This window comes from Ictidomys tridecemlineatus, chromosome 6, assembly GCF_052094955.1.
Source record: "Ictidomys tridecemlineatus isolate mIctTri1 chromosome 6, mIctTri1.hap1, whole genome shotgun sequence".
NCBI classification, from domain to species: Eukaryota; Metazoa; Chordata; class Mammalia; order Rodentia; family Sciuridae; genus Ictidomys; species Ictidomys tridecemlineatus.
This window is the reverse complement of record NC_135482.1, coordinates 4,467,116-4,494,399: the sequence shown is the minus strand read 5'-3', so window position 1 is coordinate 4,494,399 and position 27,284 is coordinate 4,467,116. Positions and strand designations below refer to the sequence as shown.

Genomic DNA, 27,284 nt, shown 5'->3' with positions numbered 1-27,284 from the left:
TCCCCACCCTGGGGCCCTGGCCTCTGGCTGCCTCCTGCTCCTGCCTCAGGCACCTTTGGGAGTGCGGCTGCAGGGACCCCCCCCCCACAGCCGCCCCTACAGGCCACGCAGCCCCCCCATGGAGCCCGGGGCAGCAGGTCCCCACATAACCCACTTCTGGACCAGCTACGCCCACAGGCCACCGAGCAGCTCAGGGCTGGGTAGAGCAGGAAGAGGTGGAGGCCAGCCTGCCCACGTGCTGGATGAGCCCCTACTCTGGGCACAGTCCTGCTCTGGCCTCCAGGGACGGGGGACACCCAGGAGCCAGCAGAGGGCCCAGAGCACTGCCAGGGAGGAGGCCGCATGTTTTCTCCAGCCTGTGCCCTCGCTCCTGGCACCTTGGTCCCGTGGGCCAGGCCACCCACTGCCACCACCCCCAGGACCCGCAGAACAGATGGGGCCACCTTCACTCTGGGGGTCCCAGTGCTGTCCCTTGTGCCTCTCCACCTCTGGCCCAGACCGCGGCCCTCGGCACCCTCCACGATGGCCTTACCCCACCCCACTCCTGCAGGCCAGTCTCGGGCAGACCCTGCTTCCTAGAGCAGCACCAAGTGCCTGGCCACAGCCCACACTGCCCACCTCAGCAAATGGCCACCCAGTGGCAACGCTGGCAGTGCTGCTACCCTGCCTCTGGCCTCAGCCAAGTCCACTGGGGCTGAGTTGACCCCTCCTCTCCCACGTGAACTGCTTCCTGCATGAGCCACGTGGCTCCATACTGCTGCCAGTGCGCCCTCCTTCACGCATGCCTTCAGTACAGCAACTGACCCGTGGAAGTGAGGGCGCCTGCCAGGCTGTGAGCCCTGGAGACTGCACACTCCCCGAGCCAAGGCAAGGTCCCAAGCTGCAAGCCTGTCTCTGCCCAAGCCCGGTCCTCCTGTGGGGCTGTCTGCATTTGGTGGTACCTGCCCGAGCCCAGTCGGCACCTCTGCCCCCTCTACGTGTCCACTGAAATGTCACCTCCCAGCAAGGGCTCCCTGACCCATCCTGCACCCCGTCACAACATCCCCACTGTGCCAGCAACCCAGGACAGCTGCAAATTCCTTCCTGTTCCCCGTCCCGCCCCACAAAGGCAGAGGCCTCTGTCCCGCTCCGGGCTGCGACAAGAGAGGCGGGACCAGGCAGGGCGGGACACAGGTCAAGCGCAGGGTACAGGCCCTGGCCTCCTGAGGGCACAAAGCCAGCTGACCTGACAAAATGACCAGAGAAAAGGAGGACTGGAGCCAGGGGTGTCCACTGACTGATCACCTGCCCACCCCAGGTGTGTGCCTAAGCACCTGCACCCGGGGCCAGGCCCAGGCTCCAGAGCCCAGCCGAGCCCTGCGGGGCCTGCCCAGGGCCACGCCGCAGTCCCCGCACGGCCCTCACCACCTCAGTCCCTCACCCAGCCGCACCGTGGGGGCTGCACAGGCTGCCCACCCCTGACCACGGTCCCTCCAGGGCCTGGGAGGCCACCTGCCCCGAGGAGGCCTCTGAGCCCCAGCAGCCTCCAGCTCCTCCAGCGCAGCAGCCCAGGCCTTCAGCAGGCTGCCCTCTGCCTGGCCATGGGGACTGACCCGTGGGTCCCTGTCCTCAAGAAGGCCTCTCAGGTCTCACCAGGGGCCCGCCCTGTCCCAGAGCCCAGAACTTCCTGTCCTACCTGTCCCACGGGGTCTGACAGGGGACTCCTCCAGGAGGACAGTCCCAGGGAGAGCCACAGGCAGCTTCGGGAGCAGGACAGTGGGGCAGAGGCGCGGTGGCTGCCGCCACATGGGAACGGCTGAGGCTGACCAAACCAACGCACAGGAGGGAGCCGCAAGGGAGCTGGGCATGTGAGCAGGACCCAGCCTGAGGCCGGTGACCTGTGTGTGCCGGGGGAGTGACAGGCAGGGCCACCACTAGTCAGTGACAGAAGCCACGTACTCCCCTGGGGCCCAGTGTACAGGGGTTGGCCAGGAATTGTTGGCCAGGCTGAAGTCACTCTGAGAGTGACCAGGTGGACACTCCCGGGGTGGCAGGCAGCACACTCTGACCCTGGGACCTGGCAGACCACAGGGAGTCCCTGGGATTCAGGGGCAGAAGCGCCCAGGCCCAGGGCGGGCAGCCTGTCAGCACCCTGCAGCCCAGCAGCACCTCCCGGGAAAGACGCTTCGTCCTGGGGTCAGACCATCAGAGCAGGGACCTGGGGCCGGAGCCCGACCTGCACCCGCCTCTTCCCCAGGTGGCAGCGGGGGCTGTGAGCCGCTCTCTGCAGGAGGCCCGGTGTCCAAGGCCCCCGCTCCTCGGGGCCACCAAGGCCCAGGCGAGCCTGTCCTTAGGGTCAACTTCTCCAGGGAGGACGCCATCAACCCCAGGGTGGGCGCACCTGGGAGCAGGAGAGGAGGGCCGGGCCCGCCACGCTCACAGACGCCCCCACCCCGCCCTCACCTGCGCTCCAGGTGCCCGTGCCCACAGCCTCTGCACCTGGTCCCCAGAGGAGGAACCGCCCCTGCCCGGCAGGCACCCCTTCATGGCCACCACCACCTGACTCCCAGAGCTCTGCGGTCAGAACTGGTCCCTGCCCTGGTCCCTGCCGGTCGCGCTCCTGGCAGCCATTTAGGCGCTCTGCCACCACGTTCTGGACAAACCTCGTCCCTCCGGCCCCCCTCCGGCTCCCTCCTGCTCAGGTGCAGGTGCTGTAGGTCCAGCCCCTCCTGCGGGTCAGGTGAGGCCACACCCCGTGGGGACCTGGAGGCCACATTTGCCAGGTGCTCCCTGTCGGCAGCAGCCCGAGGGGCGCACGGAGGTCCCTGCAGACGCTGCCCACCCTGCTCTCCCTCCCTCAGGGGACAGCCCACTCCTGGAGGAGGAGGCACACTGCCCACCGTCCCCAGCTCTGCAGAGTCCGCCACACAGAGGAGGACGGGGAGTGGAGGAGCAGGCAGCCCAGTGACCCTACTGCCCACCAGAGCCCGCTCACAGGCCCACCCCGGCCCGTGCCTTCCATGGGGCCAACAGCCATCCCAGCAACCTCCAGGGGCCCCCAGGACACACTAATGATGCCCGAGTCCTGCTGCTGGGGGGACGGCGCCCCACAGGTGAGGGCTGCTGACCTACAGCAGCTGGCCCCCAGGCAGCGCTAGCACCCAGGGCCAGAGCAGGACGCCTGGCCTTCCGGCCCTCAAGGGGAGGCTTCAGAGCCAGCACCTTGTCTGGTGGTCGGGACACCAGGAGGGACCTAGGGACACTTGATCCAGGGTGCAGAAAGCCGAACACACCTGCTCCCCTGCTGCCTGGGCAGCCCCGCCCACCCAGCCTCGGCGCCCCACAGCGCCCCCTGGTGAGCCTCCCCGGCAGGGGAACAGGAGCCAGCAGCTGTCCAGCCTGGGTCCAGCAGGGAGCCTCCCGGCTCCTCACCCCGTCTCTCCTCACCCCGTGTCGGGAAGGTGGAGACTCAGGGACCCCGTGGACTGCAGACCCCCGCTCGGCAGGGGCAACAGGCCCAGAGAAGGCCCGGGGCCCACCACGGCCACACAGCGGCCAGGCAAGGCCAGGACTCCGCCAGGCCGCCCGGCCAGCAGCAGTGCTCCTCTCCTGTCACTGGAGAACAGCCCTCCAGGACCAGGGGAGGTGATGCCAGCGAGCTGGCCGCCTGGCTGAACCAGGAGCTCATTCTGTGACCCTGGACGCACCCCCACGAGGACCAGGAAGCCCCAGATGACGGCAGTGACGGCCACAGCCAGCAGCCTACGATGACAAGGGACTCCCAGACACGACACCGCGGCAATCCTGGGCCGTGAACAGGTGGTGACCTCCCCAGAGGCTCTGGGCTGCCAGGCTAGGTCAGCTTCACCTGGACATCACCCTCGCGGCTGCCCAAGGTGGGAGGCGCCAGCCACAGGGCCACCTGAAGGGGTCAGCTCAGTCTGACTGTGAATCAAACAGCCACCTGTGGCTAGTGGCACCTGGGTGGCCAACCGTCCCCACTGTCACCTGAGCCACCCAGTCAGAAACACACTCTTGCCAGTGCTGTCACCCAGGGGAAGGCCCTGGTCAGGAGGCAGAGGCCGGCACCTGGTGACCACAGCCTTCTCCACAGAAGCCCTTCTTGAGAAGGCCACTGATCCCCGGGGGCTGGGGACCCAGGAAAGGACTCTGCAGGACCTGGGCCCTGACCACCTGGGAGCTAGGGTCTCCTAGACTCGGGCGCTGGAAACCCGGGGTGCCCACCCTCTGGGAAGGGGCAGCCGGTCCCGGCTACCTGCCCCGATCCAGGCGCCAACTGGGTCCACTCCCCCGGCAGTGTGTGCCAAGGTGGCCACCAGCGCATCTGGCATGGTGGGCACAGAGGACAGCAAGCGGCCACTGACGGCTGCGGGGGTAAGTGACCACTCGGAGCCCTCCACCCCCGCAGGCCTCCCCAGTGGCCACCAGGGGTCAGGAGGCAGAGGCTCCCCTTGGTAAGCCACAGCGCAAGGTCCACCCACGGGTGAGCAGCAACGCTGGGCTGAAGCAGGCTCTCCATGCGGGATCGGTGCCCCACGGTCAGGAGGGGGCAGAGGGCAGGGGAGGGGAGGACGTGGCGAGGACGTACGAACAGGCACCGAAGTCCACCTGAGAGGGCTCAGCACTGACGAAAACCTCCCACGCCTCAATGCCGAGACCCCCGGGTCAATCACACTTGAGAGAAGGCCACCCCCCAGGGCCAGTGCCCTAGGGCCTCCACGACTGTCCAAAGGCACTGACCCTGGCAGGGGAGAAGCTGCCACGGACCAGGAGACCTGGACAGAGCTCGCCTCTGTCCCTTGGCGGCTGTGTGACTCTGAGCCAGCCTCCACGGAGGTCCTAAAATCAAGGTAGAGGACCCCGGCAGACTGGCCCCCCTCACCCAGCACTCAGACCTGCACCCTTCCCCAGGGTCTAGGCCCCGCGGTAAGAGCCAGCGCGTGCTGAGGACGACCCCCTGAGGCCCCGAGCTGGCACCGCCTCCGCCCCGCACAGGTGAAGGGTGACTCTGAGTGAGAGCCACCCCAAAACTCCGGCTGCTCGCTAGCACCCAGACCTGGCCCCAAGCTGCCCTGCAGCTCCCCTGGCCACAGGGAGGGCGTCCCCGGTCCTCTGCCAGGTGCACATGCTGCTTGCTCACTGCACGTCCCCAGCTCTGTGCACACATGGCAGGGCGGGGGTATGACACCGTCCCTGGACTCAGGCTGGCGAGACCCCCTCTCCTGAGGGCTTGTCCCCGATGCCACCGCCCACAAGAGGAAAGGAGCCAGGAGGGACAGAGTGGGGAGGGGGGACAGGTCAGGGAGCAGCAGCCGGCACGGTCCTGCGCAGGCGGCTCTTCCTCCCAGGAGGGTCCCAGGCCCGCGAGCTGGGCTCCGAGGGTCACTCCCCGCCGCAGCCTCCAACTCCACCTGTGAAATGGGGCCCCACCAGGCCACCCCCATTCTCGGGACGGACCTCTGAGACCATGGAACCAGGGCTTTGAAGCTACAGAGCTGAGCTGCCTGGTGGCGGTGTCACCCCGGCTGACCACAGGTCAGGGTGCAGGGAGCCGCGGGCTGCAGACAGCTGCTGCCCACTCAAGACGGGGCTCCCTGGTGCAGCGTGAAGGGGCCTTGCGCGGGGCCTGCAGGCCTCACCTAGGGACAGAGAAGCCGGGGCTCCCCTCCTGGCTGGAGTCTCCGATGTGCTTCTGTGTGACCCCGGTTATCTGTCCTCCTCAGGAACCCAGGAAGCCCCCAGCAGAACCCGCCAGGCCCCAGCGCAGGGTCCTTGGAGTGCAGGGCTCAGCGGGGCACAGTCACAGGCCTGCCCTGCCTCAGGGGCTGCTCCGCAGCCTCCCCCTCCCCCCCAGGGAACAGGCAAGGCAGGACCATGGTCTGGTCCCACCAGCAACCCAGAACCCTAGGACTCCGTCCCAGGCAGATCCTGTCCCAAGCCAAGGTGGGACTGTCCTCAATCTTCCCCGCAGGCCTTCAGGTGAAGACTCACCCACCGCAAAGCAAAACTGCTACAGCCCAGCCCACCCCAGGGGCCAGGCCACCAGGCCCTCCACACCTGCTCCAAGGGCCACACCCTCCTCCCACAGGGACCCAGGGTTGGAGTGGAAGCGCTGGGTGGGTGGTGGAGGCCTGCCCCTGGCCACAGCAAGCTGCCCGTGCCCCTCTCTGTCCATTTCCTCTTCCCAAGAACGGCCAGGAGGGCCTGCGGGCTGTGGTCAGGCCCAGGGAACAGGGACATTCGGCAACCTGACTGCCGGGGGCCCTCGGAGCCCCTGCCACCAGCCCTCCACCGACAGCCCCTCCTGGCCTTCCCAGTGGAGCCTGGGGCGCCACAGCAGGACGCCAAGACCCAGCTCGCCCGGCTCCTGCCTGGCTCCTGCCCGGCTCCTGCCCGGCTCCTGCCCGGCTGCTGGTCCCAGGCAACCCCCAGGCTGGCCACCGGCTAAACCACACAGTGGCCCTGACTCAGACGTCTCCCCCAAACAGTGACAGCAAGGGAACCCGGGGGGTCCCCCTCTTCCCCACTCCAGCGGTCCTAGGCAAGCACCGCAGGCCTGGAGGTCCCCAGCCTGGCTCTCTGGTCCGGGTCTGCCACGCACAGCTGAGTGACCTTGCACAAGCCACCTCCCCTCTCTGAGCCTTAGTGCCCAGATTGAAAAGGTGGGGGTGACCATCTCCGCCCTCCAGACTGCTCGTGTCCACATGGGTTAACGCTGGGAACGTGACTGCCCCGGGTCCTGCGTGGGCGATGCAGGCCGTCCTGCAGCACGGGGACGCGAGGGGCACACTCGGGACACGGCTGGCCCCATCCCCCAGCGGGGCCCAGGCTGCCAAGGAGCCCGCGTCACCCGCCTCCCCAGATGGCCACCGACACTCCGGAGACTCCGCGCTCATCCCAGGCCGGCTGGATCCGGGACCAGAGAGGTTGGGTGACCCGCCCAAGGTCACACAGCCGAGCAGGAACCCGGCGGGAAGGGGAATGGGTAGCGGCGCCGCACGGGGCTGGGTGGCGGGCGCGCCGTCCAGCGGTCCCCGCCCGCCCCGGCCCCGCGGCCCTCACCCGACTTGGGGTAGGTGACGATCCACACGTCGCTGGGCCGCACCGGGAAGTTGGCGATCTCCTCCATCTTCCCGCGGCAGAAGGGCGGCAGCCGCACGCCGTGGAACTCGAAGTACTTGCTCTCGAACTCCCCCGGGGTGCTGGGGGTCTCGGCCTCGCTCTCCGCCATGCCGCCGCCGCCCGCGCCCCGCCCGCGCCCGCGCGCCCGCCGCCCGCGCCGCAGCGTGACGTCACGGCGCGCTCCGCGGGCATGACGTCATGGCCGCGCCCGACGCACGGCGCCCCTCGCCGGGCGTGACGTCACGGCGCCCGCACGCACGGCGGCCGGCGGAGCGCGGAGGGCGGCCGCGCGCACCTGCCCGGCTCCCGGAGCCGCGTCCGCGGGCGGGCGGGGGTCGCCGGGCGGTGACACGGCGACGGCGCGGTGCGGGTGCCACGAGCCCGAGGGAGGCTCCGGACGGGCCGGGCCCCGCGGGCGTTCGCAGGCGCCTACTGTGTGCCGAGATGAAGGCAGCCCTGGTCCCGACGCTGAGGCTCGGCCTCCTCGGGGAGAGGAGGATGTTCCTGGTGCCCAGGTGCCGCCGCTGGGCGCGGGGACAGGCCACGCTGCAGGTGCGCCAGGCCCGGCCCGGCTCGGCGGTATGTCGCCCTGCGCCGCAGACGTGGGGAGGGACGTGGAGAGCCACTGGCCTCGTGCAAAGGGCCTCTGGTTCAGGCTAACGCTCTGAGCAAGCGAGTGCCCTGGTGCTGCAGAGCCGCCTCGCGAGCCGGTGGGGAGGCAGGAGGAACCCCAGGGTATCGGGTTGGAACTAGAGGTGTCAGCGTGAAGTCGAGAATTTAAAAAAAAAAAAATGTATCCCCAGCTTTGCAGGAAAGACCTCAGGTGGTGACATTACAGAACTCCTCTGGAGCCACGGCCGATCATTTCTGAGGAACCCCCCACCCAGAGGAGCCAGGGGTTTTTGGAGAAAGGCCAGTTCCAGGGCTGGGCCAGGAAAGTACAAGATGAGCCTGCAACACCTGGCTGACCTAAAAGAGGAGTCAGTGCTCAAAATGATCCGAGTTGGCCAAAAGTTCACAGGACACAGTGGAAAGAGCTCCTGCAGGCCAATTCGGGAACCGTTGAGCATGCTGGACAAAAGTGGGGACCGGTGTAATCCTACAGTGGATGACTGGCCCCAGGGCAGCAGAGAAGAATCCCTTGGTATATGAGACAACAGGCAGATCTCACAGTCAAATGACAAATAACCCACCACAAAAGACATATGTTGTAGGATTCGATTTATGTGCAGTTCAAGGACAAGCAAGACCATCTATAGTGACAGAGGTCAGAATAGTACTTACTTGGGACACCAGGGGACCCTCCAGAGTGGAGGAAACACCCTCTGTTGTTACCTGACAGTACAGACCGAAGGACAGACATGGACATGGGTGCAGGCCCACTTCATGGGTGTGCACAGGGTCCAGTGCTCAGAAGGGCCCCACACTTGAGTGAGTTCCCGATGCCCACTCTTCTGTCCTCTAAGAGTTCCAGCCTCCCTCAGCCTCTGCCCCACCCCCACCCAATGACTATCAGGATCTGGGCACAGCCAGGAAGAGGGTCAGGTTGGACACTCATGTCAATGTCATAAAGACCCCCCACAAAAAAAGGGGGGCACTGAAAGAACTGTTCTTTTAGATAAAGGAGATGAGAGAGATTTGATAAACACAACACGGGATTCTGGATTGAACTCTGCATCATTAGAGAAAGCCAGAGAAGACGTCACTGAGACAATCTGCGATGTTTGAAGGTGAACCATATTGGACGATACTGTGGTAGTGACTGCGAGTTTCCTGAATTTGAGAACGGTACTGTGATTGTGTGAAGGAACCTGCTTTGGTTCATATGGCTCACGCTGAGGCATTCGAGGGTGAAGAACTATGTCTGCAACTTGTTTTCAGATGATTTTACCAAAAACACCACACAGCATAACACTACCGCAAACGCACAGTCTGTACCCACCAGGGGAGAAAACGTGGCAGAGGCCACGGTAGGTGCGTGTAGGTGACGGTGCATGCTTATTCGTTTCCATTGCTGCCATGACAGAGGGTCACAGGCTCAGGCCTACAGGTCGCTGGACTGAAATGAAGGAGGGGACCAAGCTGTGTCCCTTTCCAGAGCCTCCAGCTCTGGGAAATCTATGTCCCCACTTTCTCCAGCTCTTCTATTTGCTTTTGGCTCTTTCTAGAGGGACCCACGACCTTCCGCTCATGGTCCTGATCCATCTTCAGACGCAGCATGGCTAGGGAAGCCTTCCTCACAACGTATCCCTCTGACATGGACTCTTCTGCCTCCTTCTTCCACTTTTACGGACCCTTTGATTACACTGGAAAAATCACAGTAATCCCCCTGTTTCAAGGTCAGCTGATTAGCAACCTTAGTTTCCCTCTGTCATATAACATAGTCACAGGTTCTGGGGATCAAACATGGACATCTTGCTGGGCACAATGGGACGTGCCTGTGATCCCAGCCACTCCGGAGGGAGGCTGTAGCAAGAGGATCACAAGCTTGAGGCCTGCCTGGGCAACTTAGTGAGACCCTATCTCAAAATTTAAAGTGCTGGGGATGTAGCTTGGTGGTAGAGCACCCTGGGTTTAATCCGAAAAACCAAAAAATAAGTGGACATTTTGGAGAGTCATGATCCTACCACCACAATTGTAGCAAGCTTTTCAATAAGTTCATTTTTCCCCCCAGAAGAAAAAACTCGTAACATAGAAAGTCCCTAGAAATCTGCAAAAAGGCCACTAAAGCCTGTGAGTTTAGCAACCTGGTAGGATACAAAGGCCAAGAAACAAACAGAAAGAGACAATTGGAAGTTAAATTTTTCAATGGCATCAAAGAAACAGGAAGTACCTAGAACAAATCTAAGAGAACCTAAGCAAGGTTTTATACCATAAGCTACAACACATTGATGAGAGAAATTAAAGAAACGGGGGTGTACCAGATTTGTAGACTGGGAGCCCCAACATTGTTAGGAAGCCCCTCCCCTGAGCCGCAGTCAGAGGCAGAACAACCCCAGCCCAAAACCTCACTGGAGCCAGAAATTGATGGCTGGTTCTAAGATTTGGAAATGCGGAGAGCCTAGAAGACTCAAAAGAATTCTAAGAACAGAAGTTGGAGGGTTCGAACCTCCTGATTTTAAGGCTCATTCAAAAGCTCCTTAGCTTACAGCTGTAAATAGGGACTGTGTGGCATCCGCGTCCCATAGAAATGCAGGTAAGTGGAGTCCATCAGCAGCCCCGGGAATAGAAGCAAGCCCGAGGTCAAGCGCTCTCTAAAAGAAACCCCCAAAGAGCAGAATGAAAAAGGTCCACCAGCGCCGGCTGCCATTTCAGACCAACACCCTGTCCCCAGGTGTGTGAGAGTACAAGGTCCTGGGTCTCTCTCGCGGTCTCAGAGACTGGCCCGCAGGTCGCTGTCCGAGGTGCTAAACGCTCGCGGCCGCCGCTGATCTGCCCTCCCATAGGCCCTGGGTAAACTCACTCTGGGAACCCTGGGTTTGTCTACGTTCTGTCTTGAGGCACATTCTCCTGTTTGTGTGCACTGTTAAGTTTTTTTTTTTTTTTTTTTTTAAAGAGAGAGTGAGAGAGAGGGGGACAGAGAGAGAGAGAGAGAGAGAGAATTTTAACATTTATTTATTTTTTCTTAGTTCTCGGCTGACACAGCATCTTCGTTTGTATGTGGTGCTGAGGATCGAACCCCGGGCCGCACGCATGCTAGACGAGCGCGCTACCGCTTGAGCCACATCCCCAGCCCCACTGTTAAGTTTTTTAAGGTTAATTACTTGTTGGTTATGAAAATGTCAAACATACACAAAACCAGAATGGTGTCGTGACTCACCTGTCCCCATCACCCTATGCCCACAATCATCCAGCCCTGTTACATCCCCGTCCACCCCTAAACACACTAACCAGATGTGTCTTATCATGTAACTCATAAACGCCTGGTTGATGGGTCGCTAAGAGACAAGAACTCCAACCACATTCCCCGGGGTCGGCCACTGGAAGGCAGCGGTGCCCTTTAACCTGGCTGAACACCAGCTGCTGTCATGACCCGATCTGCAGTTGGGATGCGAGTCCTGGAGGCTGAGACACTGCTGGGGGGCCTAATCCAGCCATGGTAGTGCGAGGACAGAGGTCACCCCAACTGCAGCCCTGTTGCTACAGAGGACATTGTGCAAGTCTGGAACCCAAGATGCTGACTCAGGTGGCCACACCCCCGTGGTGGCCCCTGAAAACACTAGTGTCTGGGGACTACAGGATTCAGGCACACTCCCGCCAGGGCAGGTCTAGGTGAAGACTAATTGCATCAGAATCTCTGTAGAAGAACCTGAGCATGTTCCTGCCCAGCATTCCACTGTCCCGTCAGGGCACAGCTACAGCTGGCCTGGCTGCACTGCCGCTCTCGCCTCTGGCTGGCTGTGTGGCCCACAGTTCTCTAACCCCAGACTCCTCCTCGCTTGAGATTACACGGGGTGACCCCAATCTGCCGTGCACCTGTAGTCCCCCCAGGAATGGTTTTCCTGCCAGCCCAGCTCTCGCGTCCACGAAGACCGAGGCCAGAGGCCAGCTCCTGAAGTCCTCTCTCCCCCTCTTGGCACAGGGACATTGATCAACTGTGTTGGGGCTCGGGTGTGGCTGGAGGTGCCTCAGAAAGCAGCTCATCTTAAAAACAAGGGGCTGATCAAGGAGGGACTTGCTCAGTGCCTCGGAGCAGGTCGCAGTGCAGCTGTGGTGGCCTGGGAGCTTCCTGCTGCCCGAGCGCAGACTTGGTGCTGCCAGCCTGCCCCCTTTCCTCCCGAGCGTGGTCTCCCTCCCTGGGAGAAGCAGTGCCCACCTCCCAGGCTGGCTCTGAGAATCAAGAGGCTGCTGGGCTCCACAGGCTTGAGGGGTGTCCCCTTGGGGTGGGGTTCCCTGTTGCCTCCACGGAGGCGGCAAAGGAGCAGGGGCTCCCTGGGGCAGGCGTCTGCCTCGGGTGTCAGGAGACATCCACCAGGTGGCCCTCATCCTCAGCACTCAGCCTAGCGGGGAGGCTGGACGCCAGCCCGGGAGACGCCCAGGACTGGAAGCCACAGCTGCCTGCAGGCCGCAGAGGCCCCCGGTGGGCCAGTGGGGAAGAGGGAGGCCATGACCTGGGCACACCTGCAGGAGGCCACGGCTCGGGGCCAGAGGGGGCTCCAGCACCCACCGACGGGTCCCTCACAGCTCCCTGCACCTCATCCAGCACCCCCCAGGCTGCTGTGCGGCTCAGGGGAAGGGGGGCGGTGCCTCCATGTCCCCCGGGGGCCTCTCTGGGCACTGACTCTGTTTGACAGGGACTGTGAGGAGCATTCGATTGTTTCAAGTAAATACCCCAGGAGCGTGGACACCGGTCCATTTATGCAGGGAAATGGCTCTGAGAGGTGAGGGCTTCCCTGGTCACATCCATGCCAGTCGCAGAGAGGGGACTCAAAGCCCAGTAGGCCTGAATTCAGAGCCCAGACGTGTCCTCTGCTCTGGAGCCTCTCAGGGTCCCGTGTCGGGGGAGCACAGGTAACAGGGAGCACAGGGCAGGGGATGACTCGGATCAGCTCGGGGCTGTGAGAGCCGCCACCCCAGGCCAAGGAAGGCACAGCCGCGGGACGCACCCGCTGCAGGGAGGCCTGGGTCAGCTCATTCATCCTGAGGCTACATTATAGAGACAGTGAGGGAGGCGGGAGTCAACTTGGGTCCAGTGCTGGTCCTACCATCCTGGCGCTGCTGGACCCCTTGTTCTTAGAGGGACGTGGACAAACCAGGACTGAGGGGCTGCAGGGGTGAGGGGCTGCAGGGGTGAGGGGTTGGGGCTGACTGAGCAGCATCCCAGGTCAGGGATGTCCCTGAAGAGTGGTCACAAGGCACAGCTGCTTGCCATGCAAAGCAGCCTTGGAGTGACCAAGGGACCTGCCACAGAGTCCCCAGATGAGGGGGGCAGGCAGGGCATGTGACAGAATACAGAGCGGGGATCCGTGTCCCAATACAGGACAGGAACCGGAAAAGCACTACAAGCTGTGGAGTGTGGGCCCTGGGGGGCGTGGAAATGGCCTGTGCGGTTGTCAAGCTGCAGGCACACGACCTTGGCCGAGCCTCGGGTGACAGAATCCCAGGGAGGTCTGAGAGCAGAGGGTCAGTGCAAGGGCAGCATTCCCCTCTGAGAGCATGCTGCTGGGCATAGGGGTGGACAGGGGGGAGGGTGGACAGGGGAGAGGGTGGACAGGGGAGAGGGTGGACGGGGGGAAGGTGGACGGGGGGAGGGTGGACGGGGGGAAGGTGGACGGGGGGAGGGTGGACGGGGAGAGGGTGGACGGGGGGAAGGTGGACGGGGGGAGGGTGGACGGGGGGAGGGTGGACAGGGGGGAGGGTGGACGGGGGGAGGGTGGACAGGGGGGAGGGTGGACGGGGGGAGGGTGGACAGGGGGGAGGGTGGACGGGGGGAGGGTGGACGGGGGGAGGGTGGACAGGGGGGAGGGTGGACAGGGGGAGGGTGGATGGGGGGCAGAGTGGACAGGGGGGAGGGTGGATGGGGGGAAGGGTGGCACCTCGGCCGAGCCTCGGGTGACAGAATCCCAGGGAGGTCTGAGAGCAGAGGGTCAGCGCAAGGGCAGCATTCCCCTCTGAGAGCATGCTGCTGGGCACGGGGGTGGACAGGGAGGCCGGTGGACGCGGGGGAGGGTGGACGGGGGGAGGGTGGTCAGGGGAGAGGGTGGACGGGGAGGAGGGTAGCCTGCTGCCTGTCCCCATCTATGGTGCAGAACAGCAATGGGACAAAGAGGGCACTGAGTAAAGAGATGATGGGGCAGGGTAACGAGGGAGGCCAGGTGCTTATGGCCATGGCACTCCTGTCTATCTGTGACCAGGACAAAGGGCCAGGGGCAAGAATGTCCTCCAAGGCCTCCTGGGATCTAGACCCTCAGCCTGGAGTCCCAGGTGGCCAGGCCTCCCCTGCTCTGGAGGACCCCACACCCAGCATCTGTGCAGGCCGTGGGCCATGGAGCTGGGGACCACATGCCCCGAGTGGGACAGGCCCCTCCTGCTGCAGGGGGTGGTGTCTGTGCCCCACCCAGGAGACCGCAAGTGGGGCAGAGGCCAGCTCCGCCTGGTGGTGCTGGAATGGGTGTGCAGAGCCTCCCGTGGCCCGTCCCCTCGCCCTCTCTCACCCAGGCTCCCTTGCCCAAGGCCCAGTCCTCCCTGGCCTCGCGGCTCCAGGCCCGAGGAGCACCCCGGCCCTCTGTTCCTCTGCTTCCAACTCTTGGCCTTTCTGAGTGGCCTGGCTGCCCCCTGCGCTCCCCGCCCTGGGGGTACCTGCAGCTGCCACCCCTGGGAGCAGTGTCCGTTGGCTGCCCAGTGCCCGCTCACCCGCCCCTCGCCCTCGCCAGGGAGTGGAAGTTCTGTTGGCAGCTGGTGCCCAGAGCCCAGCACTCACTGGGCAGAAGCTGGACAGTGAGTGACTCCTTCTCTCTTCTGATCTTGTTTATTCCTTGGTCCCTTCTCCCCAGGCCTCATCTCCCGCCCCCCCATGCCCAGGGGGAGCTGCGCACCCCCTCCAGCCCCTGGCCGGGGGAGGGGGGGTCTGCTGGGGCAGGAAGTGCAGGGACTCCCAGGAGAGCGCGGGCGCCTGAGGCCCAGCCTGTCTGCCCGCAGCGGACGGGGAGGATGGAGGCCTGCTCCGCCTGCCAGGAGCCCTCCCAAGGAGTAGGCTGCGGGGTGGCAGGGCCTCGGGGCCCAGCAGAAGCCCTGCAGCTGGGGTCCCCAAGACTCGGCCCGCGCTCCCGGCTTCATCTCCCCTGGGGCCCCCCACGGGCTGGACCAAGGGCCGGCAGAGAGGGAGGTTCCCTGGGTGAGGCAGGTCCCTGGGTCCCCCACACACGCACAGCGCCCCGCCAGCTCGGGTCAGAGAAGGGCAGACAGGATGTGAAGGGAGCCCCCCGTTTTCACTGTGCTCCCTGAGCTGGGCATTCGGTGGCCCCAACTTCTGGACAGCGTGCTGCCAACAGCTCCTGGCCGGGCACCCCACGTCCTGCTCCTCACAGGCGCCCTCCACGGCCCGGTGGACACTCCAGAGCTGGGCCGGGTGCTGGCCCCTGCCATCCTCTCACCCCTGATGGAGCGGGTGGCCAGGAGGACAGGGTGACCAGGGCCTCTTCCAAACAGGAAGTTCCAGCGACAGGCTCCAAGGAGCAGGGGCTGCTGAGGGCAGGGGCCCTTGGCCACCAGGGAGATAACTGCCCACAGGTCCGCAGCAAGGCGCCAGGGTGGTGTGCCTCCAGAGCACAAAGGAAAAGCAGGGGCGGTCTCATGAAAATGGGGCACCAGGGAGGGGAAGGGAGCTCACAGGGGCCAGATGATATTGCCACCTGGGTGCAGGACGAGTGTGTGACGTCGCGTCCCGCCACTGTGTACAGCCATAAAGCACCCACAAAAATACATGGAAAACCCAAAGGCCCAGCAGTCCAGCGTCCTCCCTGGGCCAGCGGCGGGCTCCAGCTCCTGGAGGTGAGCCAAACCCAGGTCAACTGCATGGCAGATCCTGGGGCGGACGAGGCAGGACACGTTGGGGGCGTCACAGGCTGACCCTGCCCTGCACTACAGACCTGAGGGTGGACCACAGCTCTGCGGACAGGGCCATGGAAGGAGCTTCCCTGGGCTGGAGGGGGCCGTGTCCTCGACCACGGTGACAGGCGGACTGCGGAGGGAACCGGTGGTGACTAAGTTCCAGGGCTTGTGGGCTGACGAAGGGCGGGGCCCTGGGGCACCCTGGGGCACTGCGCCCAGGCTGACGTCGGGGTCCTGCCCAAGGCCCTCAGTGAACCAGGCTGGCCACTCCCGCCGGTCTCCAGGACAAGGAAACGGCTGTGGAGGAGGAAGGGGGAGGGCAGGGGTCTCTGCAGCAGGAGACAGGCCCAGGGAGGAGCCAGGCAGCTCGCTGGGCACACGGGCCAGCCTGGACAAGGCCTCACGGGGACATCTGGAGCAGCACAGGACTGGCAGAGATGGCAAAGCAGGGGATCCTCCTGTCCCCTGCAGGTCACACGGACCCACCGGGGAACTGGCCCCAGAGAAGTCAACCCAGGTCCTCCTCACGGCACAGCACGGGCCCAGGACAGCGGTGTGGACTGCCTGTCCCGGGTCCTAGGAAGCAGCTGGTGCCCCCAGGCCCCTGTCCACTCACCTGACCAGCCTGAGGAGCCGGGCCTTGGTCCTGGAGTGGATCTCCAGAGCCGTGCTCTTCACCAGGCCCCACATCCACCACAGGTCTGCGGGCGCGTCCGGCAGCCAGATCACCACCCTGGACGGGGGACAGCATCAGCCTCGCCCAGCAGCCAGCCCAGAGGCCACCTCCCCTCAGACCCTGAGGGAGCTACCAGCCCACAGGAAGGGGCTACCCAGATGGGTACGAAGAGTCCAGAGGTGTGGGCCACCATGGCAGAGCGGGCACCACGATCCACCATGGGCTCTGAATGCGGCAGAGGTGGCGGGCCTCAGGTCACCAGCGAGGGCACAGGTGGGGCACAGGGCACAGCCCAAGGTGGAAAGGGCGGGGCTTTAAGGCCAGGCAGGGGCCGCCCACCTCTCCTGCTCCTTAGCTACGTGACCTGAGAAGCTCGGGAACCTGTCTGCCGCTTTACTCCCCTGTCACACGAGGACCGTCAGCCTGCCCGCAGCTCCTGACCCCTCCTCATGTCCCCTCGTCCACTCTCCCTCTCGAGGTTCCTGAAACGTCACCTGGCAAGGCCCCCGGGGTTCCTGGCTGCTGACGTGGCCAGCCAGCACCAGGTGCAGGGTGCGCAGAGCCGCTGGACCCCACAGGACCGCCAGCCCATCCTCTACCTGTCTCTGAAAAGCACTGGCTGGACACCTCCGCCCACTCGCCACGCCCCCTGGGAGGGCCTGAACAGGGGCTGCAGCGGGCAGACGGTCAGAGGAGGCCAGGTAGCAAGCCAAACGGAAGCCGGACCGTCCCCTCCCTCATTCTGGGCCCTCTGCCCCTGTTAATGCAAACTACGCGTGGAGCGTGGGGTGATGGGAAAAACTACGGGGGCATTTCCCGTGTTCTGAGAGGACCCTGTAGCGCTCACATAATGGATCTTTTTTTTTTTTTTTTAGCTGCAAAGGTTAGAATCTACTTTTTTTTTTAAATTTCAACTTGTAGTTTCAGTAAACAGCTCCGCAGGAGGAGAATCTGTAGGTAGAAAGCGCTCTCCTGGCTTTGGGCTGACCCAGTCATCAGCTTCACGTGGAGCAGGACAGAGGCTGTGACTCACTGTCACGGACCTTGCATGGGACACAGACCTCCCTGTGTCACCTCCCTGCTTGAACCCCCATCTAACACCAGGATGAAGAGCACTCGGTCCGCCGCAGAGCCCTGGTGTGGCCCCTTGTCAGCTTCTAGCTCCAGCTGGCCTCCCTCTCTGCTCCTTGAATGTGCCCTACTCTCTTCTGCCCCAGGACCTTTGCAGATGCTGTCCCTTATGCCTGGCATGCTTTTCCCTTCCCCTGTGCCTAGCAAACTCTTATCCATCCTTCAGATTAGCTCCAAAGTCATCTCCTCTGGGCAGCCCTCCAGGCCAAATAGCTACTAGTATGAGCTGTGCCAGCTCAGAGCCAGTGTAGACCTCTCCCAGGACTCTCCAGGAAGAGCTGAAGTTGCACAGCAATGATTAAATAGTGGGTGGTGAGCCCCACAGGAGCTGCTGCCCCCTCGCCCCAGACCCTTAAGGGCTAGTGGCAGAGTGAATGGAGGAGTCACTCAGCACATCACAAGGGCTGACGGGGGCCGAATCTCGGCCAGCCCTGCTTTAGAGAAGAGTTAACGTGGCCCAGAGCAGTCAAGAGAGCTGGCCCAGGCCACACAGCTAATCTGAGCTGGACCAGCTCTGAGAGTCACCCAGGAACATCGTCTCTGAGACTCTAATGAGCAGAGCAGGGGCCAGAGGTCCCAGGCGCAGGGCAGGGCCAGGAGCTGACCTGGGCTCCGGATCCAGCTGCTGCCCGCCTCCCACCTGTCCTCCCCTGTGGAGGAGCCCACCAAGGCCCTGGGCCACTTGCCAGCGCCCAGCCCACCATGGACGCTGGTCTCCCCACCACCCTGCCTGCGAGCCAGGTCCCTCCCAGCACCCCACTGCGCCTCACCTTCTGCTGCGGAAGTACACATACTCAAAGGGCAGCGTGCAGGGCAGGAGCAGGTACGAGAGCACCTGCCCGGGCCCCGACCGGCGGAAACGGGCCCAGGCACCGAGGTCCCTCCTGACAGCCTTCCTCAGTGCTGCAAGAGAGTCACCTCGTGGCTGTGGCCGTTTGCCCACCTCCAGCCAGCCCTCCAGGCACCTGAGAGCTGGCAGCCCACAGATTGTGCCCCACCCCACCCCTTTCTGCACAGATGGACACAGCACCGTTGGAGCCCAGCCATGTGCCAGCAGGGTGCCAAGCCCTTCACACATGCCCTCTCACTGATGTCCTGGAGATGGGCATGGTGTGCCTCTTTCATAGACGAGGAGACTGAGGTTCAGAGTGGAAAAGTGACTAAACGAAGGATCATCACCAGATGGTACTTGTCAGCACCCCACACCTCTCCCGGCCCTCTGGGTAGTCTGTCGTGGCCCCTTGGGTCCCCACCACACCCCCTCCAGAGCAGTAGCACATGGCATATTACCCTCAGCAACAGCTGTGAACACAGAAACCATTTCCTAAGTCCCCTCTTCACTGACCAGAGCCAGAGCCTAGATCCCAGCCTCCAGGCTGCAGTGTGGGCCTGGGGGCGCCAGCAGCCTCCACGCCATCTAGGGCCAGCCCAGTCAACACAGCCCCAAGACCCGCCCCACCCAGGACGAGTCCTTTTCCTTCCCTGGGCCCAGATAAAACCAGGACACGGGCACGACCTTCCTCCCAGGGCAGGTGGGTGAGGATCGAGGGAGTGGACAGGGGCCTGTGCTGTCATTTCCCTCTCGGCTGGCTGCCCTGTGTGGCTGCAGGGACACTGTGAGGCCTGCAGATCCCAGGCTTGGACCTCAGAAGCTCAGCTCAGAACCAGCACCATCCAGAACCAGGAAGAGGCACCTCCTCCCCGGCATCCTGCCCCTGCCCAGGCCTGGACCACCACCTCTCCTCCCGGTTCCCAGCCCTCTCCTCCACAGCTGGGCAGCCACTGACCTGGCCTCCCGGCCCCTTATCTCAGCTGCGCCCCCAACCACTGTGCTGGTGCCCCGTGGGCCTCCCTGACCCTCGGGATCTCCTGGGTGTCTGCTGCTCGCACCTTTGAAATCTCGGACTCCCCCTCACCATCTGTGCCTACGGGCTTTGCCCCTTCCTGTTGCTGAGATCCAGACGCTTAGTTAAACCTAAGGTGAGACTAAAAGGCTCAGAGCAGAGCCTCCCTCTGCCAGGGTTTGGCTGTGTCACCCGACAAGTCCCTCCCTCGCTGCCCACTGCCCCCAGGGTGGCCAGGAGAGGCTCGAAAGCCGGCTTCCTCACGGGAGCCCAGTGTCTCTCATACCCGCTGCCCTGCCCTTTCTCAAGCACAGACCTGAATTCGAATTCCCCCTCAGGCTCTGTGACCTCGCCCGGTCCCTGTCCCTGAGCCTCAGTTTCCTCATCAGAGAAATGGGGTAAGAATGACGTGGAAGCGGGGGCGGGGCGGGGTTTGCGGAGGAATGAGTGACGCAGCCCGTAAAAGGCCCTCCGCACACTTGGCCCTTAGCAGGTGCTCATTAAATAAGCGCTGACCCCGTAGATCACGCTACTTCACGGCAGGGTCCCTGGCCCCAACCCCAGGGCAGGAAGGGGCAGTACCAGCCTCCAGTTCTGGCGAGAGCTGCTCCAAGCTGGGCACGTCCTTGACCAACACGGTGGGCACATGGCAGTTGAAAGACGTGCCGTCGTCCGGGGTCCTAGCAGGGGGTGCTGGGGGGTCCCTAGAGACCAACGTCCACAGCACGGGCTCCTTGGTGAGTCCTGGCCAGGGGGAGGAAGAGGACAGACAAGTCGCCCCCGCCCACACCCAGCTGTCTGCCCTCCCCAGTGGCTCTCCAGGGCCTGACCCTGAAGACAGGACTCAGGTCAAACTCTGGCTCCGCCGCCTGCCAGCTGCGTGACCCTGCGTGCCTCAGTTTCCCTCTCTGTGACAGTCGGATGGCAGAGGGGTTCTGAGAACTAGGCGCAACCAGGACACGACGCGGGCTGTGCTCGGCCGACGTCCACCTCCCTCCCCCTCCGTGTGGGGCGCAGCATGGGGCCTGTGCGGGGGTGACACCCCAGTTCTCCAGCCCAGGAGACTTTTCCCACCTGCGGTCGGTGCGAGCGCACCACTCTCCCCATCCCAGGCTGAGTCCACGTCTCCCCTGGGCTCCCACAGCCTGGAGCTTCCCTCCCTGGGGTGTCTCTCTGCACCCATTACTGTCACCCTGCACCAGGGACCTGCGTGATTCTTCTCTGGTCCCCAGGTGTCGCTGAGAGAGGATGAGAGCGCCCAGGTCCCTAGTGGCTCAGAGGCCTGGAAGGCAGGGTCTGCCTGGCACCTGTGGGACACGATCACAGCCCACCACCATCCCCTGCCGCTCACCACGTGCCTCCAGGAACCTCAGGGCATCCAGGTACCCTTGTCTGCAGTTGTCGGCCACCACCTGCGACACACAGGGCAGGGCAAGTGGGCCAGGCCTGGGCTCACACCGGTCAGCCCGTCCCAGACTGGAGACTGGAGTTCAGTGGGTGGTCTCGGTCCTGCCTACTCTCCTCGAGCAAACCCTGGGCAGGGCCCAGGGACCTGGGGGACCCTGAGGAACTGAGGGACCTTGGCAGACCCTGGCGCCAGGTAGGAAGGCAGATAGGGCTGAAGGCAGAAGAGGTTGGCTTGGTCCCCCCTGCCCTGGCCCCACATCCTGCTCTCCTTGGGGACTCTTAGCTGCCAGTCCTTGCCCAGCCTGCCCCTGGGCCTCAGGGCCCTCCCCTGGAAGACCGGGGAGCAGAGAGCCCTTCCCTTGGGCCCTTGGATGTTCATTTCCAGACTAGTCTGAGTGGCAGAGGAACCAGGCCCACACTGGCCTGCTCAGAGTGCCACGGGCAGGGAGACGGACCTGCAGATGGGGACGGAGGCCTGCCCACTCCCCTGCTTGCTGTGTGACCTTGGACCACAGTGCCGTCTCTTGAGAGCCTCTATTTCCTGCTCTATACTCGGGAGCGGGAGTTTCTGCCCGCGCGGTGGTGTGGAAAGGACCTCGTGAGTGAGTTTTGTTTATCTTTGCTTTTTGTTCTATTTGTTTGCTTAGTTCTGGGGATGGGACAGCTACCTCCCCAGATGCTTTTATTTTTTAAGACAGGGTTTCACTAAGTTGTCTAGGCTGACCTTGAACTTGAACCTGTGGTCCTCCTGCCTCAGTCTCCCCAGTTGCTGGGAGTACAAATGTGCACCACGGCACCCAGCCGGAGGACACAGCAAATGGACATGACCTTGTTGCACACATCATGGAGCACGTGGCAGCAGGAGGGCGGGCAAGCCGGGCGTGGTCGGGGAGGAGCTTGTTGCAACCATCAACTGTTGTCAAATTATTCATCTCCCAGAAAATGCAAGGGTAAAAAGCAGGAAACGTAGGTGGGTTGTCCACTTTGTTGTGCCTCCCTAGAGGACAGATGGCCCATATGGGCACAGTCCAGGGCAGCCGTGGAGACATGAGTCCAGACTGGCTGGGAGTCTAAATCTCAGCTGTGTGACTTTGGGCAAGTTGCTTGCGGTGTCTGAGCCTTTGTGTCCTCTGAGAAATGGAAATGATAGCAGCACCTGCTCACAGCGCCTGGCCCGGGGGGACACAGGCCAAGGCCCCTCTGCAAACCAGCTCAGCAGCACTGCGTCCTCACCCAGCCTGAGCCGCGTCCTAACTCAACAGCCCCTGAGGGAGGGAAGGAAGGGTGCGAACCCTGGCTTCGGACGGGAGGCTTGGTGTGAGATGCGGCATGTGCTGCAACTGCCCTGAGCGGGGTGGAGGAGACGTGGCACAGAGTCTGAGGCCCGGGGCCTCGGCCACCACCTTGGGGGACCCAGACCTACCTCAGGTTTGGGGGGTATGAGTGATATGAACCCCAGGAAGAAGTTCTTGGTGGAGATTTGGAAGCTGGCATTGAAAGCATTCAGCTCGTGCAGGCTGGCCGAAGAGCTCCGGGGACAGATGTCCACTGTCCCATGGAAGGGGGACACGGTGATGGTGGAAGGGCAGTCCGCGAAGGGCAGATTGTTGCTCAGAGCCCCATCGATGTAGCGCTGCAGTTCAGGTGGGCGGGTGGCTGTGCTGCCCTCTCAGGACGCCCCCGCCCTCCTCCACACCAAGAACCTGCAGCAAGTGACCCTCCTGCTCCCGAGGCCCCGCAGTGGGGAGGGCTGGGCACGCAGCAGGGGCTCAAGGAGAAAGAGGGGGCGTGTACCCAGCTGCCCAGAGCTGTGGACACTCAAGAGGCACTCACCTGCCCTCTGAACTCAGGGGGGATTGTCCCACAGTAGAAGGGGAAGTACAAGGAGCAGACCACGGCCTGGGGACAAGAGCCACGGGAATGTGAGTTCTCGCTCCTGGGCAGGGACCTCCGGCACAGAGGAGGCGACTCCTGTCCTGTGTGCAGGTGCGGAGGGGCCACCAAGCCCTCAAGGGAAGATGGAGGGAAGAGTCCCCCTCCTTTCTGCTGGGGGACCTCTGCCCACCATGGCTGCTGCTGCGACCCCACCCCCAGCCGCACAGACAAGCAGCGGCACCAAGGCCACATCCTCACCCTCCCTGAAGGAACGCCCCCCTGGACAGTCCCACAGACTGTCCCCTGGGCATTGATCAACAGGTGCACCTGCCACAAGGCCCTGTGCACTCACCCACCAGGAAAACACCATCTACTCTCTCCTGGAAAGGAGATGCCTACCGAAGACCAAGCCCCCTGGGCATAGACTGATACATCGTCACGGGGAGATGGAAATGTCTGTGCACCGCAGGACGTGTGGCAACCTCGATAAGCTGGGCAAACCCACTCCCGGTTGGGCACCGCTGACTGGTGCTCCCACTCACGAGGAGCATAGACCCTGCCTGAGAGGGAACCCCCACCCTCTCTGGGAGACGCAGACCCTGTCCTGGCCTGACCAGCCGGAATGCAGGAGAGAGCCTCCTTTCTGTAGATTAGCTTTGGTGACAACAGCGACGTCTGCTGAGCACCTATGATGCGCCAAGTCTGTACTCTGCACCATCCAGGAGAGGAGGCTGGGACACACTATGGGGTCCCCAGCTGGCTTCCTCAGGAACTGAGGGACCTGAGCCTACAGCAGGTCTGGTTCCCCCCTCGGCTTGCTAATATCAGACACCTATGACTTGGCCATCTCAGAACTGAGATGGTCCCAGTGCTGGGGACGGGGAGCACCAAGATGAAGTGCCCTATATGGGGACCCAGGGTGGGTGGCAGACAAAGCCCATGATGGGAAAGACGGGCACAGCTGCAGGCGGGGGGGGGGGGGGCGGCAGGACTCCCCACCTCAGCCGCTGCTCCCCGAGACCTGTCCCCCTACCTGTCTGCGCTCCCCCAGGGTCCAGCTCCACTCAGCCCTCCCTACCACCCCACGGCCATGCCTGAGGGCCTCTCCCTGCTGGTCTTCCCTGTGTCTGCCTCCTGCTCTGTTCCAGTACTGGCTCCTTTCCTAACTTGTCCAATCCACATTAGCCTCAGGGGGACCAGGATGTTTTCCCTAGTAATCACAATGCCAGGAGCTGGACCTGGTGCAGAAGAGATGCTCAATAAAGCCTTGCTCACTGACTCAAAAGTGCCTGGGGCTCTAGCTCAGTGGCACAACCCCTGTCTGTTGTGTGGGAAGCCCTGGTTCGATCCAGCACTGTGGCAGGGGAATGCACCTGGAGGATGGGTGGGTGGGGCTGGGCAGAAAGAGCAGGCCCTGTCGGTCCTGACTCTGCCCCCTCCCCAGCCTGGTCCTCTGAGGGCAGCCCAGGGAGCCTCCCCAGCAAGCACACACCCCTGCCATCCACTCTGCCCCGACTCTGCATTTAGAAACAGACTTTGCAGCCCCCTTTTCCTCTCCTGGACACCCGCCAGGCTCCCACACCTGCCTCTGCCCCTGGGAAGCACCTCAGAGTCACTCTTGTTCTACCCTCTGCCTCCGAGCCCCAGGTCCCTGACTTGCACACCTGAATGAGCTCATCTCTGGTGGCAAAGTCAGTGACTATGAAGTTGTGGCCATCAGGCCAGCGGGTCAGCGAGATGCCCAGCCGCTGGGAGGCCAGGATGTGGCTGTTCTCTGGCAGTTTGTCCTGCAGCTGCTGCTTGATGTGTTCGATGGGTGCGTAGGCAGGGTGGAAGATGCCCAGGCTGAGCCCCTCCACGTGCTTGACCAAGTCCAGGAGGTGGGAGCAGCAGAAGTCTTCAGGGAGGAAGGGAGAGGAGTCCTGAGCCCTGGAGAGGGGACAGCTGCACTCCCCTGCGGCCAATCCCCCTGCTGGAGCTCGACCAGAGAGGAGGGCCCACCCCTCTGCAGAATTCCTATGTCAAGCTCTGGGTTCAAAGGCTCCATCTGCCTATTGCCCCCAAGTGACCTGGGGAAGTCTTCCTGTCTCTGAGCCCAGAACCCCGCTCTGCAAATAGGGGCAAATGTAATCCCCAGTTTAAACAGACCCAAGCAGGATCTCTCTCGACTCCCCCCCGCCCCCATCAAGAGTCCTCCCGCCTTGGGATGGATGGGATTGAGGTTGCCGCCTTCCTCCCCACTCCGCGCCCTGGGCAGCCTGGGCCGCACGCACCGGTCGACTTGCCGCAGACAATGGCGAGGGCATTGAGCGCCCCAGACGAGGAGCCATAGAAGCGGCGGGCGCCCTGGAGGAGACGCGGGGCACGCTGGCTCAGGCACTGGGTCACGCCCACGTGGTAGAGACCCAGGAAGCCGGCTCCCGCGAAGGACAGGCTCCAGCTGCCCTCCTCCAAGAAGTCCATAGCTGGCGGGGCCCCCCGGACGCGACCGAAGTTGCGCCAGGAAGGGGCGTCGGTGGCGAATGGGGACTGGATGCGGCGCCCGGCGGGGGAGGAGGGTTCGTTGGTCCGGGACGCGCGGGGTCCAAGCAGGGATGGGCGCTGGTCAGGGATGGAGCCCACAAGTGGCGCTCTGGCGGGAGCCCGCCCTCGGTGTGGACGTCCCCTGCCCTGCCCCTCCCCAGACTGAGTCAGCCGCAGTCCCGGCCAATGAGGTTCCGTGGCCGCGATCACTCCGCTAGGTGCCCCAGGTGCGCCCCAGGTGCGCCCTAGAAGCGCGGGCAGGCTCTGCGCGCGGAAGTTCCGCCCCCACTCTCCCATTCTGGGCGCAGATCTCAGTCCCCGATCTGAATGACACCACAGGGAAGTGGTACCCAGTCCTCACCTGAGGCGTCCGACCTCGTTTTCAAATGGGAGGAATCTGGGTGCGGTCAGAGAGAGGGGCAGCCAGGAAGTGGCAGAGGAGGACCCACAAGCCCTGGTTCTGGGGGTCCAATCGGACTTAATTCTACAGCTGTGCTGCCTCAGGGACCGGGAGAGGTGGGAGGCAGGAGGTCTGGGGTCCAGAGACCCCACGAGCTCTAGGCTCCCCGGACTCCTCGCTGCCTCAGGGTAAGGTTTTTCACATAAAGTGTGGGCTTGGGTGTGAGACCCTACAGAGCCCTTCATGCTGATCCCTACACCCCAAACTCAGACCCACCTGAACTGCCCAGCACTCGGGCGGGGCTGACAGCAGGGGACAGCAGGCTCTGGGTGGCCAAAAGCAGATCCCCCATCAGCCTGCTAGGTGCTTCCTTTGCAGTCACCCTTACAAGCTGCAGGTGTGGGGACAAGGGTGCCACAGTTAGAGCAGGCTGAGTCCTGGAGAGGCAGGGGGCTCACACAGCCAGTCACACCTCCCCTGGCCACCAGGGCAGTGAGACCCTCTGATGAGGCCACAGGCTGCGCAGAGGAGGAGGCAGCCTCCTGGGGTTGCCTGGGCCCTGCACCCCCACCAGGGGATGGGCGAGTCAGTCACCAGGGGGCTTGAAAGTAGCAGCTGACGGCAGCTGTTTGTGCGCAGGGTTTAAAACCCTCTCTAAACAGGACTGGGCTTTAAACTCCTCTCGGAAACTGGGAGGTCCCTGGGGGCCAAGGAAGCCAAGAAGGGGAGCGAGGGGCAGGGAATAAAGTCATAAAATGAAACAGATGAAGTGCATGAGCCGGGCTAGACAGGAGGGACGGGGACACGGCAGAGCTGGACATGGACCAGCCAGCTGGATGGGAATGGGTGGACCCTCGTGGACCACAGGAGGTCAAGATCACAAAAGACAAAGAAACGAAAGGAGAGGAGAGCAGACTACTAAGCAGGGTGCAGGTGTTCCTGTGACCTCTCCGAGACCCCTCAACATCGAAAATATCCTGGGTCAGATGTGGTTAATGCACCTGACCGGCTGAATGCCACAGTCCAGCAACGCAGCACACCGGGCGGTGCCAGATCCTGCGGGGAGTGGGGCGGCTGGCCAAGAGCTAAAGGAAATCGTTCTCCTTGACCGAGTTTAAATGGACATATTCTAGTGGTTTGGTTTAGGGGTACAAGGAATGATTAAATCAAGCTAGCTAACACATTTAGTTAATACCCAACCGGGACAGTTGGCAAAATTAAATATGAACCTGAGTTCATAAGTAACAGTGCCCTGTCAATGTGCCTTTTACCAAGTTCATGTAAGAAAACGTCCTTGCTCTCAGGAACTCACAGTAGTATCCAGGAACAGATGCATGATTATCTGTGGACTCATCTCAAACGGCTCAGGAAAGAAACTCTTTCTGTAGTCTACGTCTCTCTGTCTCTGTGGAGAGAGACGGGACAGGTGCAGGCCACAAGGAAAGGAAAACCAAGGCATGATCGGAGGCAGCGGCTGGCGTGTCAGAGGGAACCTGCAAAGGGGTGGGGGTAGGAAGAGGACTGGACCTTGGTGAACCCAGCGGGCCAGACAGGCTGGCCATCAGCAGGTGGGGGCGGTAATCTGGAAATCTTGGGGTCTAAGGAAAGTATGTGGTTCCAACATATGAGGTCAGAGGTCAGTAAGCCACATGGCCCAGGCCATTGACAGAGAAGGAGGAGGAGGAGGCCGGCGCTTGCTTGGTCAGCTAGACCTTGGAGGACGTGGGATCCACTTCCTGATGACTCACACTTCCTG

General features: G+C 62.9%; 2 protein-coding genes and 2 long non-coding RNA genes across 7 annotated transcripts in view; 2 read left to right on the top strand and 2 right to left on the bottom strand.

Annotated features, from left to right (window-relative positions):
• Positions 1 to 7,272, bottom strand: part of Sult4a1 (sulfotransferase family 4A member 1) — a 22,631-nt gene extending 15,359 nt beyond the window's left edge. For both annotated transcript variants that reach the window (XR_013440174.1, XM_005338585.5), the window contains exon 1: positions 7,063 to 7,272. Coding sequence is in view for 1 of the 2 variants with exons in the window: in XM_005338585.5 (XP_005338642.3) it covers positions 7,063 to 7,231 (169 nt within the window). In the remaining variant the exon portion in view is untranslated. The remainder of the gene's footprint in view (positions 1 to 7,062) is intronic.
• Positions 7,273 to 7,340: 68 nt separating this feature from the next.
• Positions 7,341 to 10,926, top strand: LOC120887260 (uncharacterized). 3 transcript variants are annotated; one of them, XR_005730407.2, is made up of 2 exons: positions 7,341 to 10,318; positions 10,752 to 10,926. It is a non-coding gene; the product is annotated as an uncharacterized LOC120887260 (long non-coding RNA). The 3 variants fall into 3 exon arrangements; XR_005730406.2 differs by having other exon boundaries at positions 7,341 to 10,575; XR_013440173.1 differs by lacking the exon at positions 10,752 to 10,926 and adding an exon at positions 10,457 to 10,673.
• Positions 10,927 to 14,571: 3,645 nt separating this feature from the next.
• Positions 14,572 to 27,267, bottom strand: Pnpla5 (patatin like domain 5, triacylglycerol lipase). Its single transcript, XM_005338601.3, has 9 exons — positions 24,879 to 27,267; positions 24,270 to 24,502; positions 22,564 to 22,629; positions 22,154 to 22,363; positions 20,675 to 20,735; positions 19,906 to 20,067; positions 18,250 to 18,382; positions 16,289 to 16,405; positions 14,572 to 15,802 (listed from the first exon to the last, which is right to left on the bottom strand). Exons 1-9 carry the CDS (start codon positions 25,423 to 25,425, stop codon positions 15,703 to 15,705), a joined length of 1,629 nt encoding a protein of 542 aa, XP_005338658.3. The 5' UTR covers positions 25,426 to 27,267; the 3' UTR covers positions 14,572 to 15,702.
• On the top strand, positions 15,285 to 23,890 carry LOC120887254 (uncharacterized). The gene is made up of 2 exons (XR_013440172.1): positions 15,285 to 18,664; positions 19,089 to 23,890. It is a non-coding gene; the product is annotated as an uncharacterized LOC120887254 (long non-coding RNA).
• Positions 27,268 to 27,284: the final 17 nt, after the last annotated feature.